This window comes from Ursus americanus, chromosome 2 (genome assembly GCF_024610735.1).
Source record: "Ursus americanus isolate L20-20 chromosome 2, mUrsAme1.1.p, whole genome shotgun sequence".
NCBI classification, from domain to species: Eukaryota; Metazoa; Chordata; class Mammalia; order Carnivora; family Ursidae; genus Ursus; species Ursus americanus.
In genome coordinates, this window is record NC_142128.1 from 28,319,151 (window position 1) to 28,337,739 (window position 18,589).

The 18,589-nt window shown below is 39.8% G+C and overlaps 1 protein-coding gene across 5 annotated transcripts; it reads left to right on the top strand.

The window, feature by feature from the left end:
• The first annotated feature begins 1,311 nt into the window (after nucleotides 1-1,311).
• Nucleotides 1,312-17,533, top strand: CEP20 (centrosomal protein 20). Of its 5 annotated transcripts, none has more exons than XM_045776075.2 (5): nucleotides 1,312-1,414; nucleotides 4,730-4,927; nucleotides 6,939-7,023; nucleotides 11,036-11,212; nucleotides 15,557-17,533. In XM_045776075.2, exons 1-4 carry the CDS (start codon nucleotides 1,387-1,389, stop codon nucleotides 11,199-11,201), a joined length of 477 nt encoding a protein of 158 aa, XP_045632031.1. In that variant the 5' UTR covers nucleotides 1,312-1,386; the 3' UTR covers nucleotides 11,202-11,212; nucleotides 15,557-17,533. The 5 variants fall into 5 exon arrangements, with proteins under 5 accessions (XP_045632031.1, XP_045632030.1, XP_045632032.1 ...); XM_045776074.2 differs by having other exon boundaries at nucleotides 11,036-11,172; XM_045776076.2 differs by lacking the exon at nucleotides 15,557-17,533 and adding an exon at nucleotides 11,813-12,618 and having other exon boundaries at nucleotides 11,036-11,172.
• The last annotated feature ends 1,056 nt before the right edge of the window (nucleotides 17,534-18,589 follow it).

Below are 18,589 nucleotides of genomic sequence, written 5' to 3' on the forward strand. Positions count from 1 at the left end.
ACCCGCTTTAAGAAATACACCAAGAATCAGGATACACATTCATACCCAAAACAAAAGTTTCAAAAAAACCTACCCCAATACTTATTTGTTTTCTGTTTGTTCCATCCCATTTCATTGAAAATATGTTCATTGGGAGCTACTGATAAATAGATTTCAAAACCTACTATGTGTTGACCTACTAGTAGTTTAAAGGGCACTGTTCTAGGATTCTAGGTCACAGGTGTTGGTCTTCTTGGCAAAGGAAGGAATCACAGAACTGGATTCCTAAATGCAAGCCCAGAACCTCACACTCAGTTTGGGTAGATTATTCCCATGTTCCTTCTTCTTCATTTCTTTGGGACAGTAGAGTTTATTTGTTCCTCAATTATTCACAAGTAGCTTTTGAACTCCTCAGGTGTGCTACCCATTATTAAGTGCCAGTGGAAGAGAACAGACTTTGAAGAGCAAGAGGCCTGCCTGGATTCAAATCTCAACTCCACCATTTGCTGATCATCTTGGTTAAACCTCATTAGTCATCAAAGACTCAGTTTCCTCCTCTGTAAAACGGGAGTCATAATAGAGAAATCAATGAGCCAACGCGTGTAAAGCATTTAGCACAGTGTCAGGCCCGTAGTAAGGCTTTAATGCAGTGGTTCTCAAGGTGTGATCCCCAGACCAGCAGCACCAGCATCACCGCAGAACTTGTTAGCAATGCAGTTCTCGGATCTCAACCTGGATTGACTAAATCAGAAACCCCAATGGTGGGGCCCTACGATCTGTTTTAACATGTCTTTTTTTTTTTTTTTAAGATTTTATTTATTTATTTGACAGAGATAGAGACAGCCAGCGAGAGACGGAACACAAGCAGGGGGAGTGGAAGAGGAAGAAGCAGGCTTCCAATTGAGGAGCCTGATGTGGGGCTCAATCCCAGAACTCCGGGATCACGCCCTGAGCCGAAGACAGACGCTTAACGACTGAGCCACCCAGGCGCCCCTGTTTTAACAAGTCTTCCAGGTGATTGTGAGGCACGCTCAAGTTTGAGAACCACAGGCTTAATACATGGTAACCACTGACAGTCCCCGAGGCTGCAGAGATGAGCAGTGGGCAGATCATGGAAGGATTAATAAATTAAAGTGAAGCACTCAAGAGCCGACAGCACCCACAGGTGAGGGCTCTAACCTGTCTCAGTCCCGGCTCCTGCTCCCACTTCCCTCAGCACCTAGAGAGCTCGCTGATTGGTAAGATCCCTGGGCACAGTTACCACCCCAACCCGGGAGAGAGAAAACTGAAAGGGGCGGGAAGGAGCGCCGCGAGAGCAGCGCGCCTATTGGCTGTAGACCACACCGCATAGCGGGGCGGAGCTGCGCGTGCGCACGGCCGAGGCGGGCCCCTGAAGGCGGTTGAAAAATGGCGACAGTCGCCGAACTGAAGGCTGGTGAGTGCGAGTGGGAAGTTTGTCGGGTGAAAGGCGTCTGGCCTTCCGCCTGTGAGAAGGATGGAACGAAAGCAGGGCGCGCGGAACACAGAGGCCGCCTTTTCGGGGGTCATTCTGCGGCGTCAGGGCCCGCAGAGCGTCCTGCTGGTGTGGCGTCCGCTGCGCCGGCGCCCTGGGTGAGGGAAACGGTCGCACAGGGGCAGTTTGGAAACCAGCTTTGAGCTGGCGGAGGAGCTATAGGACCCACAGGTTCCTGAGAGGTCTATAGTCCTGCACGTTGGGCCTCTGGCGCGTTTGTCGGACCCCGCTCGAGCCGAGGCTTTGGGCCGCAGCTTTCATTGAGGACTGATGATACAGTACCCACATCCATTATTGGGGTTAGATGCAACTCCTAAACCTTTTGCTGACTTGTCTCACGGAATCCTTATAACAACCTGTGGCGTAGGTCCCGATCTCCATCGGGAAAACCTGGAGGTAGAAGGTTGCCTGGCCATTCTGTATTTTTCAACGAAGTTCCACAAAGGTGCGAGTCATTAAATGGGTAACGTTTTTGCACCGTTGGTTTTAACGCAGATGACCAGGCAAATAATAGTAATTATAGGTGACTGAGCCTTAAATGTCAGACACTGCCCAGCTCCTGGGTCACCTATTAGTCTATGTGACAACCTTAGGCCCATTTCATAGACTTGGAAATTGAGGTGCAGAGAGGTGAAATAGCTCGCCCAAGGTAACTTAGCTAGAAGGAAGCTGTGCGTGAGAACTTGGATATGCTGCACTTGAATTCCAGGTTTTAATCACCGGGTGATACTGCTACCTGATTAATAAAACCGGTTCCAGTGTTCAGGGACCTTGGGCTCTAAATCAGTAATTTTTAAAGATCTGGCAGAGAGGGGTTGAATTTCTTTGAGGATAGGATTCAGTAAGCATTGATACAAATGTGTATTTGGGGCACTGGGCTGGTGAATAGTCATAAAAAAGGCCTGCCTTTATCCACAAGAACAGATTTTGAGGTGAATCTGAGCACCCTCCCTGCACGAAATACATAACACCTGTAATACTGCATCAGCTTCAGAGGATTTAAAGATACTTTGGGATATTAGGCCAGGTTAAGAACTTCTGTCTGAAGAATTTGTTACGGTACAGAGTTTTAAGCATAATTAAAGGAAGGGCAAAATGGTATGGAACTGAAAAAGAAAATGTAACACGGGATTAGGAATGTCCTACGCAGTTGTATCCCTCCCTACATGTATCCCTTTGTTTTTTCTGCATTCCCCAGTTCTGAATATGCTTTGTGTTCAGAGAAACTCGGTGAGAATATATTTCCGGTCAATGATCTTACATTGTATGGGCTTTTACCTCCCCGCCACTTCGCGGGAGGTGGGGAGGGGCGGAGGGGCAGAGGGAGAAAAAGAATCTTGAGTAGGCTCCATGCCCACTCTGGAGCCCAGTGCAGGGCTGATCTTAACACCTTGAGATCATGACCTGAGCCAAAATCAGGAGTCAGTCCTTAGCCCACTGAGCCGTCCAGGTGCCCCTGGGCTTTTACCTTATTACAACATTTTCACATTTTTCCACCTCACTTGGTTCTCCCTCTGAGAGGTAGAACTCATTATGTTGGAGAGGGCAGCTGAGGCATGAGCTGGTGATGAGACAGGATAGGCTTCCTAACTCCAGCTTCTTTCTCATTTCTCTGCTGAGTTTGAGGCTGTGCTGTGTGTAAATTCAAAGTAATAGGGACAGGATCCTGGCCAGTGAAAAAAATCTCTTCCATCTAATTTCCAAAGATGGAGTTAGGAAACTGGGGTTTGGTTATGATCCCAAGAATATGAAAAGGCTGGACCTTCCTTTTATGGGCCTATTACAAAGTCTGATTGGGTGATAACTATACTTGCATACCTGCCAAAAAGGTTGAGGGGATGATTTAAGAACAAGGGGCAAGAAAGGTTAAAATTTAGTCTACTTTATGTCACTGTAATCAGATGACCCAGGTTTTTGTTGTTGTATCTTAAAGGGATTTTATGTTGGGGCGCCTGGGTGGCATAGCGGTTAGGCGTCTGCCTTCGGCTCAGGGCGTGATCCCGGCGTTATGGGATCAAGCCCCACATCAGGCTCCTCCGCTAGGAGCCTGCTTCTTCCTCTCCCACTCCCCTTGCTTGTGTTCCCTCTCTCGCTGGCTGTCTCTATCTCTGTCAAATAAATAAATAAAATCTTTAAAAAAAAAATAAAAAAAAAATAAAGGGATTTTATGTTTATGCCTACATGGATAAGCTCCTTGGGCTCCATTTATGAATTTTTTTTTATTTTGGTGTGCTTACTTGGTGCCTTTGGCAGGGCACAATACAGTATTAATTTATGTACCAATAGTATATAGTACTGTATTATAATGCTCCCAGGTAGTATTTATTGAGCTCTTACTATGTTCTAGGCACTGTGGGTGAGATGTGTTGATTGTCTGGATTTCTTATTTAGCCATTAGGGACAACGTGAAAAAAAAAGGTTCCAGACCACTGCAAGGAATGATGCCAATTCAGCTGTATCCCCATCAGTGTCCATACTAGTATTTATAGTTAAATCTCATAATCACAACTAATATTACAATATGACCCTTGCTCATCAAGAAGAAGTTAGATTACATTCAGCATATATATCCCTGATTCTTTAAGATGGCAGTGATAGAGCCACGTGTTAGATTTCTATCTAGGCTTACAATTTCAAAATCCTACTAGTTTTTTTAGGAAGTTACTCATAGGTGTCTTTAAAAAACAAACAAAACCCAAAGAAACACTTTTTTGTTCAGAATGGGCCATTCCCCAAGGGTTCTGGGTATCAGAGGTTTTTATCAGAAGACAACAAATTCCTTCCTTTTATGAGATGTACTTGTTATCTGTAATTATCTTTCTAGACCAGAGGTTTTTAGTGACACGGAACCTGTCTGCAGTGATAAACGCTCTTGAAAATATAGGAGCCAGGGTAAATTTCAGGCCCCAGTAAGCCAAGTATAATTCTGCTGATTCTGTGCTGTCTTTTCCTCCCTCACTGAAGATGCATGCCAGACTATAGCTTCCCACAGTGAGGATGCTAGAAAGAGAAACTTGAATTTGCTTAAATATATTAAAATAGCAAATCATTGCAACTTGAGAACTTTATTTTTTATTACAAACATGATGCTAATCGGATAACGTCCATTCAGCACATTGTTTAGATCAAAACAATGGCTATTAGGCCATTTACCTTTTAAACATTTTTCTTCAAAGTATGCCTAAGAATAACCAAATTTATTCTGCAATTGAAGCATTCATGTTTTATGTTTAACAGTTTTAAAGGACACGTTGGAGAAAAGGGGAGTATTAGGGCTTTTAAAAGCAAGGATCCGAGCTGAAGTTTTCAGTGCCCTAGATGATGAAAGTGAACCCCGACCACCATTGTCTCATGAAAACCTTCTAATTAATGAACTAATTCGGGAGTATCTGGAATTCAACAAATACAAGTACACAGCATCTGTCCTTATATCAGGTAAGAGGTTATTATTACTTGCCTGAAACAAAATCTGTTTTTTCCCTTCCCTCACTTCTCAGAAAATGTTTAGGCTGAAAATCTCATTCCATTATCACACAGTGTCATCCGAGTGACTGGGGCATAAAAATCTCCTCAGCTCTTTCCATAGCTTTGAATACGCTCTCATGGGGCTTATTGTATTGTAGAGGAGAATGATACCTAAACACTTAAACTAAGTGCGTGCTTTGAAAAATCATCTGTATTTCCTGATACTGAGAATAAAAAGTTGTTTACATTTTATCTTGTTTGCTGCCAGCTTTTTTCTATGTAGATGCTTTAAAAATACACACAGTTTCAGATGCTCAGTCAGTTAAGCGTCCCACTCTTGATCTCAGGGCCATTGGTTTGAGCCCTGCTTTGGGCTCTGTGCTTGGCCTGGAACCTACTTAAAAAGGATTGGGAAGGTAAACTCCAAACTCACTGTAATGATAGGAAGGAGAGAAATGGTGTTGGGGGGAGGAGGTGAGCAGTTAAAGGGACATTTATCTCTTATATTTTATTTCTGAAGAAAAGTAAATAACTGAAAGGAATGCACATTAATCAAGATAGACTTTCCTTTGGGCTGGAGGGAGAAATGGGATTGGAAGGATTGCTTTGTTAAAGGTTTAATCTGTGCTTTAAGACTGTGTCTTGCCTCATCCAAAAAAAAAGAGACCATGAAGTAGATTTTGGAAAAGAGAATGAATTCTTTGTGAGGTTGGAACTTTTCCATTTAATAGATTTTTTATTAATATTCTGGATCTTTTATTTAACGTTAAGCACATACCTTAACTGAATAAAGACTGGTGATTTTTAGTGATTTAAGGATCTTCAGTATCAGCCTCCACTTTCCTCAGTTTGTTGTAGATGGCGATGTAATACTGTTAACACTCAGAAAAGAAGAAAATTATGAAAATATAATGAATTAGGTCTTGAACCTGGGCTTCCCTAGAATGAAATGTAGTCACAGTAGTCAAGTTTCATGTTAAGTGTCTTGGCTTTTTTAAAAAACTGAGGTATAATTAACAATACACCTTTTTTTTTTTTTTTTTAGTATACAGTTCTATGAATTTTACCAAAAGTATACAGTTGTGTAACTACCACCTCAATTACAATCACTTAGAGAATATTTTTATCACCTCAAAACATTCTTTGTGCCCTGTTCTAGTCAACTTCTTCACCTACCCCAACCCCTAGCAACCACTGATCTGTTTTTTTCTGTACCTATCATTTGCCTTTTCCAGACTGTCATATAAATGAGCCCATTCAGAATGTAGCCTTTTGAGTCTGCTTCCTTTCACTTAGCATAATGCATTTCAGATTCAGCTGTGTTGGTTTTTTCCCCCTGAATAGCATTCCTTTGTATGGCTGTGCCGATTTATCTATTAGTTGATCGCCAGTTGTGTATAGTTTTTGGCAATTATCAGTCTGCTATAAACATTCACACGAGTTTTTATGTGAAGGTAAGCTTTCATTTCTCTTGGGTAAAGTGCCGAGAGTGGGATTGCAGGTTGTGTGTGGTAAGTACATGCTTACCTTTATAAGAAACGGCTCAACTGTTTTCCAAAGTGGTTGACCATTTTGCTCTCCTACTAGTGAATCAAAATATGAGAGTATCCAGTTGCCTTGTATCCTTGCTAGCACTTCATATTTGGGTTAATTTTACTTTTAGAATAATTACCACCAAATATTGTTACTGTCCTGTGTTTAATTTGTAAGCTTCTTCCAAAAAAGACTTCTGAAGTCCAGTATGCAGAAACATGGTCCCAACCAAAAATTGGGGGATTTAAAAAATTAATTTGTGTTAAACTCTATTAAGTTATACATATAACAGAATGATATTTTGAAAATCGTAAAATCCCATACAGTTGGATCTGCCTTGGTTGTGCCATCATCACTCTTCCAAAATCTGAAAAATCTGTATAACTGGTAAGTGGTTGAAATCATATGTGCTTTTTAGATGAATAAAGACTCATGATTTTTCCTCTAGAATCTGGTCAACCTCTAGTTCCATTGGACAGACAGTTTCTCATCCGTGAACTAAATGCATTTGAAGAATCAAAGGATAATACAATGTAAGAAGTTTTTTTTAAATAAAGTTTTTAAAAATAAAAACTTAGTAAGTTTTTAGATATTGTATTGGACTCATAATCACATAGTAGTGGTTTTATTTCATTTTAATTGAGCAGGTGTTTATTTGGTTCGAGTATGTGTCTAACACTGCACTAAATCCGAGGTGTGTAGCAATAAACGGGGCAAGGCCGCTGCTCTCTGGAGCTAAAAATCGCATGGTTTCAGAGGCCTGAGCATCTGTCTCACTAAGGGTCACTCTTCTGGGCTTCTGGATGCATTCCTTTTTTTCTTCTGAGGCTTTGCTCTGTCATTTGTTTTCTTCCTCATGATGAACTCTTCCTCCTGATTGTATCCTTCACTTCTGCTTAGGAATACACTCAGATCTCCAGAAAAACCGGTCAACTCCTTTTTACCACTGAACTTAGTGAAAACCAACTGTCTGCTTTCATTTTGTTATTCTCCCCTCTTTTGCCTTCTCTGCATATTAAATTCTTCCTTCACCATTTATATTGAAACTATGCTCTTGAAAAGAAGGCTGACCACTTTCTATTAGTTTCTTAGTTCTATTCCTACCTCAGAGTTGCTTAAACTTTTTCCAGAGGTTCCCTGAATGGCGCAAAAAAAAAAAAAAAAAAAAAAATTGTACCTAGGAGGCTCAAAGCAGCCCCCCGCCCTAAAATTTCTTTGAAGTCTTATGTTTTCCCTTTCTAAAAATTTCTTGAATTTTTTTCTTTCTGCTTCATGGTATAATTGTCTGTTTTACTATAAAACTGTTATAAATGACATACCATTTAAATTGAACTCTCTCACAAATCTTTGTACAATTAATGTTCCAGGATCGTATGCCACCTTTATCCTGTACTTTGTCCCAAGTCCCTGGCACCAAGAGTGGGTGTGTATCTGTATTTGCAATTTGAGAAGCTCAGTTTTACTTCAGTTTCTGTCACATTTTGTAATAGTGACTATTCTCCCTTAAAACACGTTTTGTCATTTGTCTTTTATGAACCTTTACTGTCTAAGTTTTTCTGTCGCTAATAGTGTTCTTAGTTTCTTCATTGACTCCTTTAGGGTTCGTTTAAATCATGAGCACTCCAAGTTTTGTCCTTAATAAAACTTTTCTTCCTGTCCCCGTGCCCACTTTTCTAAGTATGCCTGAGTCTTTAATGATGCCTCCGTGCTTTAAATCTGACAGATCCCCTGAATTACGGACCCACATTTCTGCTGGCATCACAAACTCAGTGTGTCCAAAAATTAAATGTGTTCTTTTCACCTTCTTAAACCCCCCTTGTAGGTTCTTCATATAGCCATTTGGGTCTTAACCTCAGAGTCCATGCACATTTGTGACTCCTTACCCTCTCTCTACCAGTCAGTCACTCTGCGGGTTCCCTAGTCCTTCCCACTGCCCTGCACTGTTCAGAAGCCATCTGTCTGCTTCCTCTGTCTCGAGTCACTTTCTTTCCCAATTTACCTTCATACTGCCAACAGTTGGCTTTCTGAAAGACAGTTACTGCTTTGTTTAAAACATTTTCATTGTAGCGCTGTCTGGGCAGGTTAGTTGGTTAAGCTTCTGACTCTTAATCTCAGCTCAGGTCTTGAGTTCAAGGCCCACGTCGGGCTCCACTTCCATAAAAACAAAAAAACAAAACCTCTCCATTGTAAAGTTTTCAGATTTTAAAAAGTAATACAGATTGAATAGTTGAAATTTGCTAAGAGAGTAGAATCTAAATGTTTTCTCACCCATGAAAGTAACACACACAAAAGTAAATGGGTGAGGTGATAGATACGTTACTTAACTCAATGAGGGGAATTCCTTCGCGGTGTGTGTGTGTGTGTGTGTGTGTGTAGCAAATCATCATGTTGTACACTTTAAATACCTTACAACTTTATTTCTCAATTATACCTCAGTAAAGCTGGGGGGAAAAGTGATATAGAAAGTAAAGCAAATACTAGATATATGTGCTGGTGTGAACACAAAGTAGCTCTCTGTAAATACATAGATGTTTTTCAGGAAAACGTAAGAATTTTTACACAAAGTAGGATAAAGTCAGAATAGCCTTTGAGTTTGTGCCAAATTTGTGAAGAAAACTAGTTTTCAGAGTTTTCGTGTTTCATCATTGCAAATAAGATATGATAAGCCTGGACTTCAAAAAAAATTCTCTTTTTTTTAACTTTTATTTTAAAAAATCTTAATATCCATAAATTTGTGGGTTAAATATGCAAGCTATATATTTTCTAATAATATTTAAAAGTATCTGAATCTTAAAAATTTTAAATCTTAAAACTTCATTGATGTTATTTAAGAACAAAATTGTTCAAACTTAAAAATCTTGAACCAGTTAGCTCTTTGGGAACCATGAATTTAAAATTAAACAAAAGGATGGATCTTACATTATTGGATATAAGAGTTCCAATATAAGATATTTCTTTCCTAAGAGTTGAGGCATCTTACATATAGAAACTTACTTTCCTGCTTTCCTCACGGGCTGAAGAGGTTGGCATGCAAGCAGTTAGTTATTGCTGCATAACCGAGTGCCCCAGAATTGGGTGGCTTGAAACAACAATCATTTATTATCTGTGGTTGGTCAGGAATCTCGGGGTGGTTCTGGTGCTCTGCATTTCTCAGGAGATTCCAGTTACGAAGTAGCCTGGGAGGTCCTCATCTGAAGGCCCGGCTGGGGCTGCAGGATCCCCTTCTGTGTGGCTTGCTCACGTGGCTGCTTGCACGAGTCCCCCATTCCTCCCATGGATACCTTTCCCTGGGACAGCTCGAGTGTCCCCATGACATGGCATCTGACTTCCCACAGAGAGAGTGGCCCAAAGAGAAGGCACGGAGGCAGCCACCGTACACAGTGCTTTATGACCTAGTCTTGGAAGTTGCACAGCGCTGTCACTGAATACCTTATTTGGTTCATAGAAGTGACTTGAGCCCACACTCCAGGGGAGGGCAGTTGGGCTCCACTTTTTGAAAGGAAAGGATTGTCATACTTTAAACTATCTCATCAACTATTAAATAGATAGCTTGAAAAAATCAGTGAAATTGTATCTTCAATGATGAGATTGGAAATGAAACCATTTCTGTTGTACCTCTCTTCATTTGTCAGCAAGTAGCTTCCTTTTGTGCTGGGGTACTAATAGAAATCACCAGGCAGAATATTGTCATGAAAAGAATATGGGACTTGAAGTTCAAGTAGAAAGTTTGTTTACTTACTGAGGAATCTCCAGCAACTCTTCCCTGAGCTGTGGTGGTTTCATTTATAAACTGGGATGATGATTAGGACATCCACAAGGCGAGGATAAAATGGAGTGAGGTTAGAGTGTTTTGTAAACTGTAAAAATAGCTTTTTTTTTAACCTGCCCTCCCTCCCTAAAAATAGCTTATAAAATGTTAGTTCTTACTCAATTCCTGAATAGCTAACATTTATATACTATTTAATATGTGCCAGGCACAGTTCTAAACGCTTGGTATTTATTAACTCATTTGGTCCTCAGCAACCCTAGGAGGTAAGGGCTACACTCTTCGTCATTTATAGAGGAAGAAACATGTATCAGGCTGGGGACATTAAGAATCTTGTTGAGGTCATATGGGGAAGTCAGAATTTGAACCCAGGCAGTCTGGCTTTCGGGACATACTTTAGGCAAGGATTTATTCACCCAGTAAGTGTTTACTGAATACCTCTTGTATATCAGACAGGGCTAGGCAATGAGAAATCACAAGCTGGACTTGAAAGTTGAAAGGCAGAATTCCTGTGGCTTGATGGATTGACATTGTATTTCAGTTTAGTTGATGTTTAAGTTGTTAACATGGGTTTTTTAATTGTCTTTCGAGTTAAATGGTACTCTTAAATTTAAAAAAGCATGAATAGTTTGTGATTTGGATAGTAGCTGTGCCTCTTGTCTCTTTTAAGTCTGGAGAATTACCTGGCCGTTTTGGTGGTAGAGGCTACCTTAAAGAAGAGAGTTAAGCTTTTCCTATATCTGCAATTTTAATTGATTTTGGTTTTCTTCCTGCTGCAGACCTCTTTTATATGGAATTTTAGCTCATTTCTTGCATGGAACTAAGGATGACCTCCAAAATTCATTTCTGAGAGGGTCTTCACTTCAGCCTCCAAACCCAAATCTTGGCGGACAACCTAGCAGAAGAAAGGAAAGGGGTATGAATTTCCTGGGATTCATCATTTAGCTGTCAGCAAGGTTTTTTTCCTTTTTTTTTTTTTTTTTTTTTAAGTAATCTCCATACCCAATATGGGGCTCAGACTCACAACCCCGAGATCAAGAGTCACATGCTCCACTGACTGAGCCAGCCAGGTGCCCCAAGCATTTTTTTTTTTCTTAAATATTTTTCTCTCGGGGTTCCTGGGTGGCTCAGTCGGTTAAGCGTCTGCCTTCGGCTCAGGATCCCAGGGGTTCTGGGGTTGAGCCCTGTGTGGAGCTCTCTGGTCAGCGCGGAGCCTGCTTCTCCCTCTCCCTTTGCCTGCCAATCTGCTTGTGCTCTCGCTTGCTCTCTCTCTCGCTCTCAAATAAATAAATAAAATCTTAAAAAAATTTTTTTTTTCCTCTCAGGAATTTTTTCCTGAGCTTTTGAGTCATAGTTTAATTCTACTTTAATCTAATATAGTTTGAGTCTGTGTTACTTATCCTCCAAAAAACAAAACGGTTTTTGGAAAGAGAATCTTGAGGGGGTGGGGAAATGATTGGACAAAATTCTTAGATATTGTTTCTATGCTGAAGTATGGAAAAACCTGATTTTCACATAGATTTTTATCAAATCGTCACTTTTTTTCCCCCTCCAAGATTGAAGAAAGGCAAGATTGCCGAATAAAGCTAGAGAAGTCACGGGTGTCTATATCCTTTGCATTTTTAGGATACTGTTGGTGGAAGACTGTAGTTACCTACAGATAACAAATTCCTAGAAGAATAGTCTCTATTTCTTTCAGAATGTTCACTCTTGAAGTGAGCTTTCAGTTGTTGTGATCACATCAGCAAGAGGATCTCAGTTTGATAATCTAAACTGAATGGTTTATAGCTCCTTCTTTCCAACCTTGGTAGAGCTGATCTCTTTCTAAGAAGGACAGTCAGAGGTGGGGCTCAGGCAGCAGATTAGCAGAACAAATCTAAATCTTGAATGTTGAAATAAACTTCTAGGAAACATCTAAAATACAAATTGCCTTTCATAGTTTTCATAAACTGCTGTGAGCAGTGTTGATCCCATTAAATATTTGCTGTGTCGCCTAAGATCTGAAAATGAAGTATTTGTGAAGCAAGGTGACCTCTTTTGCGGGTGATTTCTGATTTCACTATGAGTTACTCATCTATGTATCTTAGAATGCTGAGCTGATGGACCATCGCAAAAGAAATCACCCCTACCTCCTTACTTTACAGTTGAGAAAACCAGGACTGAGAGGTTAAGTGATTCCTCTAAAGTCTGCAGCTGATCATTTTTAGCAGAATGAGCGCCTCTGAGTGCCATTCCTGTATACTTTTCCACTTAAAGAATGTAAAGAAGTTTTCCTAGTTCCCTTTCCAGGGCTTTGTAAAGAACTGTCATTAGTGCTGACTATTTGACAAGTACTTAAAAAGCAAAAAAAAAAAACAAACAACCCCACAAGTAGACGAGTAAATCTCTAAACATTCAAATAATACAACATAAAGTTCCCTTGACTCTCTTCCCTCTTGTCTCTCCCTAACTCCCCAGTCTCCCTCCCTTCCGTAGAAGGTCCCTGTTAGCAGCTTGGGAGGGGGAGGTCTCCTTCTGGACTCATTTCTGCGCATGTAGATTTATATGTACAATGTGTTCTCCTGAGATTTGCTTTGTTTTCCCTTGTCAGTATGTGTAGAACTACTTCGACCTCATTCTTAACTTTGTGTACTATTGCTAGTATTGCTAATCAACCCTTACTGATGGACTTTTATGTTTTTAAGTTTTTGCTTTTACCATATCGTAATGTAGAATTATTTGTCCATACAAGTATTTCTCTAGATGCCTAGAAGTACAGTTGCTGGTTCAAAGCATATGCATATTAAAAACGTAGTAGATATTGTCTAATTCCCCTCTAAAAGGCTTTCCGTACCAAGAATATATGATAATACCAGTTTCTCTATTTAATTGCCACCAAGGGGTATTGTACATGTGAACACTTGCTAACACAGCAAACCCATGACATGGGTACTTTCAGTCCCATAAGGAAAAATGACCTCTTGAGAAATCACTTTTCTGGCTTGAAAGCTTTTTATTTTTATTTGTTTATTTTCAAGCGTACAATATAGTAATTCACTTCCATACAACACCCCGGTGCTCATCGCCTTAATCTCTGTTGCCTGGTAACCATCAGTGTGTTCTCTATAGAGTTAAGAGTGTCTTTTTGGTTTGTCTTTTTTCTTGCTTTGTTCATTTGTTTTGTTCCTTAAATTCCACATAAGAGTGACGTCATTTGTATTTGTCGTTCTCTGACTTATTTCATTTGGCATGATACACTCTAGCTCCATCCATGTCTTTGCATGGCTTGTAAGCTTTTTACAAATCAATCTCATTCATGGCTGATGACTAATAAAAAGGTTACAAATAACAGAGTATTTCTTAACCCAGCTCTGTTCTTTCGAGACGTGGGTCACAGAATAGCTAGTGGTAGCTTTACACCACAGAGGTGGGAGGGCTGGAGAGTGGGTGCATGTGGGGGTGGGGAAGAGAGAGAAAGAGGGAGGGAGGGAGAGAGGAGAGAGTGCACTAGTTGCTTTGGGGCCTTCAGAGACGTCAGAGAATCCAGTTCAAGTCAGTAGAGCTTTGGGTGTGTGTTCTGTGGAAGCTCCGTGGCAGGCTCGGTGAGGATGGCTGAACTAATAGAAGAACAGGGATTTTGCAAATTATTTTTCTTGACCATCAAAAATTTTCTTGATAATGGTGAGCTCTTTGTGCGATGATTCGTGAAGAATTAGCAGCCACAAATGGCATTTTGTCCCAGTAACACACTTCAGCATTTACTTCAGCGTCTACTTTCTCAACTCTAGCCTACTGTTTGTGGAAACATGTTTTCTTGACAACGTGGAAAGGCTATGAAAATATTAAAATATTACTATCCAGATTACAGTACCTAATCTCTACAGAAGCTCATCGAACTGAGATGTGACACACTAACATGAAGTTGTCTTTTGTGTGAACGTAAGTCTGAAGCATGTCAACACGAAAGCCCTTTTATCACGGCTTCCAAAGAGCTGGCAAAATGAACAGGGTTTATTGTGTCGACACACTTGCCTCTGGGATGGTAACCAGTTCGTTAGGGCTGCTGATGTCGGCGCTCGAGCTAGTGGAGCCACTGTAGGTTCTTGCTGTAAGTAAAAGACCAGATATGTTATAACAGAAGACCATCAGCGGTGCAACTTTACTGCACATCTGTGAAGTGCATGAATCACGTACTTCTTAGTAATGCTTTTCTAGAAAACCTAAACTGTCTGTGGCCTCAGGATATTGTTAATTTTGTTCTGTCCAGCAAAGCTGCCTAAAAATGAGGGAGATGGTGATCCGTGGTCCAGACTTACAGTCTCCAGTCTTTATGAGGATGATCACCTGACGGGCTCTAGAAGGCCTGCGTGTAGAATCAGGTTGTCTTTAGAATTAGAACATCCAGGATGTGTTTTTGGTGCTAAAATTACGTGTTTCTAACAACTGTCTATATTTGTATTCTTTTTCTCAAACTGTCGTCAAAATCATAAAAATGGGTTTTTCCAGCATAAAACTGTCTAGGGAATGTTTTCAGTTTCTCACAATTTCTCAGAATTTAGTCTTTGCCTTGCATTTTTGTTGCATTTGGCTATTAAATCTCTTCAGGTTCTTTTCATACAGGGCACTTCTACCCTCTACCCCTTTCTCCCCATGACAAAAATTCAGCAGAAGTGACTAGGACCCCTTCTATCGCCAGAGCACAGGGTGTGGGCACAGGGGCTCTAGGTTCTTCTGAACTCTCATGGAGCTTTATTGTTGTGTCTTCGGTAAAAGAACATTTTCTACAATTTCTTGAATATTTTCTGTTGTGGGTAGGAAAATGTAAACTCTGCTGGTTTTTTTCTTGCCACAAGAGGGTGCTGCTAAGAGGCATTTCTTTTTTTTTTTTTTCTTTTTTTTTTTTATGTTCTGTTCATCACCAGACAGTACATCAGTAGTTTTTGATGTAGTGTTTCTATTTGAAGGTGGTATTTTTGAACTTTGGCATCCCTCAAAATGCTAATGAACACCCTGTCCTTTTTCTCAGATTCCATTCTTTACATACCATGTAAGAGAAGTTTGTAACTGCTCCTTACACGTGGGTTTGCTCCACGGTGCTCTCTATTCCCCTAAAAACACTTGACAGTGAGTTTCTAGTACTAAATTTTTCTGATTTCTTCCATAATGTTTTTTAAATGGTGAGTTTATTTCATTGTCCTAAGCCACCTAAAGAACTCATAACAATATGTAGTACGTAACATCCAAAAATACATGTAGACATGTCTGTACACTCCCTACTTTGACTTGGGGTAAGTATTGACTTTGGTTTCTGTTCATTTCAGATGACCACCTAAGAACGGAGAAGGGGAGTAGTACTAACATAGAAGATCCTCTTGTTTCTCAAGCAGTGAAGAGATGACATTTCCATTCGGGGCATCTTTTTTTCTTAAAATTGTGTGTATTAAGTGACATATTTATTCTCCCAACATTACCAACATACATCACTAATACTTGTCCTTTGTAGAAATTTGAGTTTCTGCAAAACATTTAGCCCCTCCTGTTTTACTACATTTGTGAATAAAAGCTAACTCTGTCATCTAGCTTACCGGATTTGACTCGAAAGAAAATACATTGTTTTTAGAAAGTATTTTAAAGGTTTTTAAATTTGTGAGAACTGGAAGGAATTTTTAGTACCCCGTATATTTAAAAAAAAAAAAATTCAGGTCTTTATAGCCATATGCTCTGCTCTTTAATAAGGTTACATTAATTAAATTTCCTTCAGGATGGAATTATGTGGATTTGTAGAAAAATCCATTTGTGTTTTAAAAAAACATTTAAAAGAACATTAAAGCCAGAAAAAAAACGAATTCCTATGAAGTTTGGTTTTTTGTTTATGATTAGCAATTTTTCAGATAGCTATTTATAATTTGGTTTAAATATCTGAATTACTGTCTATATTTGAACTTTTTTTTTTTTTTTAAGATTTTATTTATTTATTCGACAGAGATAGAGACAGCCAGCAAGAGAGGGAACACAAGCGGGGGGAGTGGGAGAGGAAGAAGCAGGCTCATAGCGGAGCAGCCTGATGTGGGGCTCGATCCCATAACACCAGAATCACGCCCTGAGCCGAAGGTAGACGCTTAACCGCTGTGCCACCCAGGCGCCCCTATATTTGAACTTTTAAACTAGGTAACAATGTGCTTTTTCTTTCCTTAGACCATTTTGGCTTCTACTGGAAGATTTAATTGAAAGGTAGAGGGGGAAATAATTCTTTTAATTTTGCTGTAAGTAAAACAAAGAGTTTATTTTATTATATAAAGAATGTGGAATAAGCATGAAGAGACAGGCTTTAGGAGACATACCAGAAAACACCTTTTAAAAGATGGCATTGTTGAACCTCCATGTGGCCTTCAGTTGTGCAATCACAAGGTGAGCTCTGAAAGAGCCAGTCCCTACTTATCTGCACTCATTGCATGTGAGTTTTGTATTCTTGGGATAGAAAAATGGTAAGAACTCTTCCTGTGCTATCTCTAAGATGCTATTTTGACATTTACTGAGATATTTTTATAACATGGAATCTACAGACTTATGTCACTGACAGCTGTGATATTTAATAGCGCCTGATTGGCAGAAGTCATAAAGTCTTTTCAGACAAAACTGCACAGCTGCCCATATACCGACAACATTTAGCTGAATGTTTTCACAGGGCAAGTGAGAAGGGCTCTAGGTGGCAAAATTGGCATTCTCTTCGGGATATTGATTCTGTGCTGTCTTTTGAAACTTTTGAGTTCATATTTGGTGTTGGTCAGTGTTCAGTCCTTGCAGATGAACTAAGAATTTTTATCTGAATGCAGAAAATTACTAAAGAAATTCCCTTAAGCCATACTTTATAAGTCAGAGGATTTTGAGAGGCCCTATTGATGAGCTAGAATTACAGATATAGATGCAGAAGTACCACAAGGGCTCATTTCCATTTTTCAAATCAAATCTGTAGTATCTGATAACAATTATGAATTCCATTGTATCGTACGTGGGAATATAAATATCGGAATTATTCTCAGAGGACTTGGTTTACATCCAAGGATGTTGGCAGTGGACGCTAAATTTACCTCAGGAATTACAGTCATGCAGGAGTAGATAATGAAAAAATGCTGGAGTTTATAATTTTGGTTACTGATAGAAAATCATCACAATAGAAGCTGAACAGAATTGTCACATGTAGTCTATAGTGTGTTTGTATGCATTATTCTGTAACTTGTTTGTGCCTAGGCAACTTTTATACTTCCGATGTATTAATAAAAAAACAATTAAGCAGCTCATCTTTGTGCAAAGGGTGTCCCTATGACTCTTCTGTCATCAAGAAGTGGGCACCAGGATGGGAAGAATGTTGGAGGTGGCTCCCCAGGCCTGCCTTCGGGATCTCCAGCGCCCTAGTTGTTGGAGGGAATAGAGTGAGGTGGAGGGAGGGAAACTTTTCCTGGTGTGTGTGCCCTTGGCATCAGCCACATCACCCTGCAACACTTACTCTTCATCCAGGAGGCTGATGGTGTCAATCTCTGGGGGGACAGTATTGTAACCTGGGGGGGCCATTTAGGGGTTAGAAAAAGCATATTTAGTAGTATGTTTTTATATTTGCAAAAGAGAAAACCACCTCTTTTCAAAACAGATTTTCATGATTTCCACAAAGGACCTTAGGTTGAAAATTCTGCTCTAGAAATTTTTATACTCAGGATTTTTGAACAGTGTCAATTAATTTATAAGCCAGTCTTTGAAAAAGGTGCCTGGGCTGAGACATTAAAAAAAAAAAAACTGAGGGAAAGACAAGACAAATAAAAATACAGAGGACCCATTAACTGTTCTCATACTTCATAAACTAAATCAGTATATCATTGCTGGTGGTTTTCATGGGGTTGTTGGGAGAAGATCTCTTCCAGAAATAGGGAGAAGTTTTAGGAGAAGATTTGGATTTACAGAAAAATGGGATGGGAATTGAGACTGAAGAGGAGTTTAGGAAAACTGGAGATATAACACTCGGGCAGTCTAAAAACCCACAGGAGCAGAGGTGGCGTTTGAAGATGATAAATTAGCTTAGCATATATGTTTGCACAGAGTAAACTGATAGCTTTATAATTATGTGCAAGAACGCAATTGTATATGACTCACATGCCTGTATGATTATATAAAATTTGATGTGTTCTTTCAACCTAAAGCCAAGTGTACATGAAGGATTAACATTGTGAGAATATGCCTTTAAAGGCATTTGGGACAATGCTTCCCAGCCACTTGGTATTTGATTTTTGTTAACAACCATTCTGCAAGGATTGTGTGGTCTTCGTTCATTTTGTTTTTTAAATGAAAGGTAAAACGACCTTTTT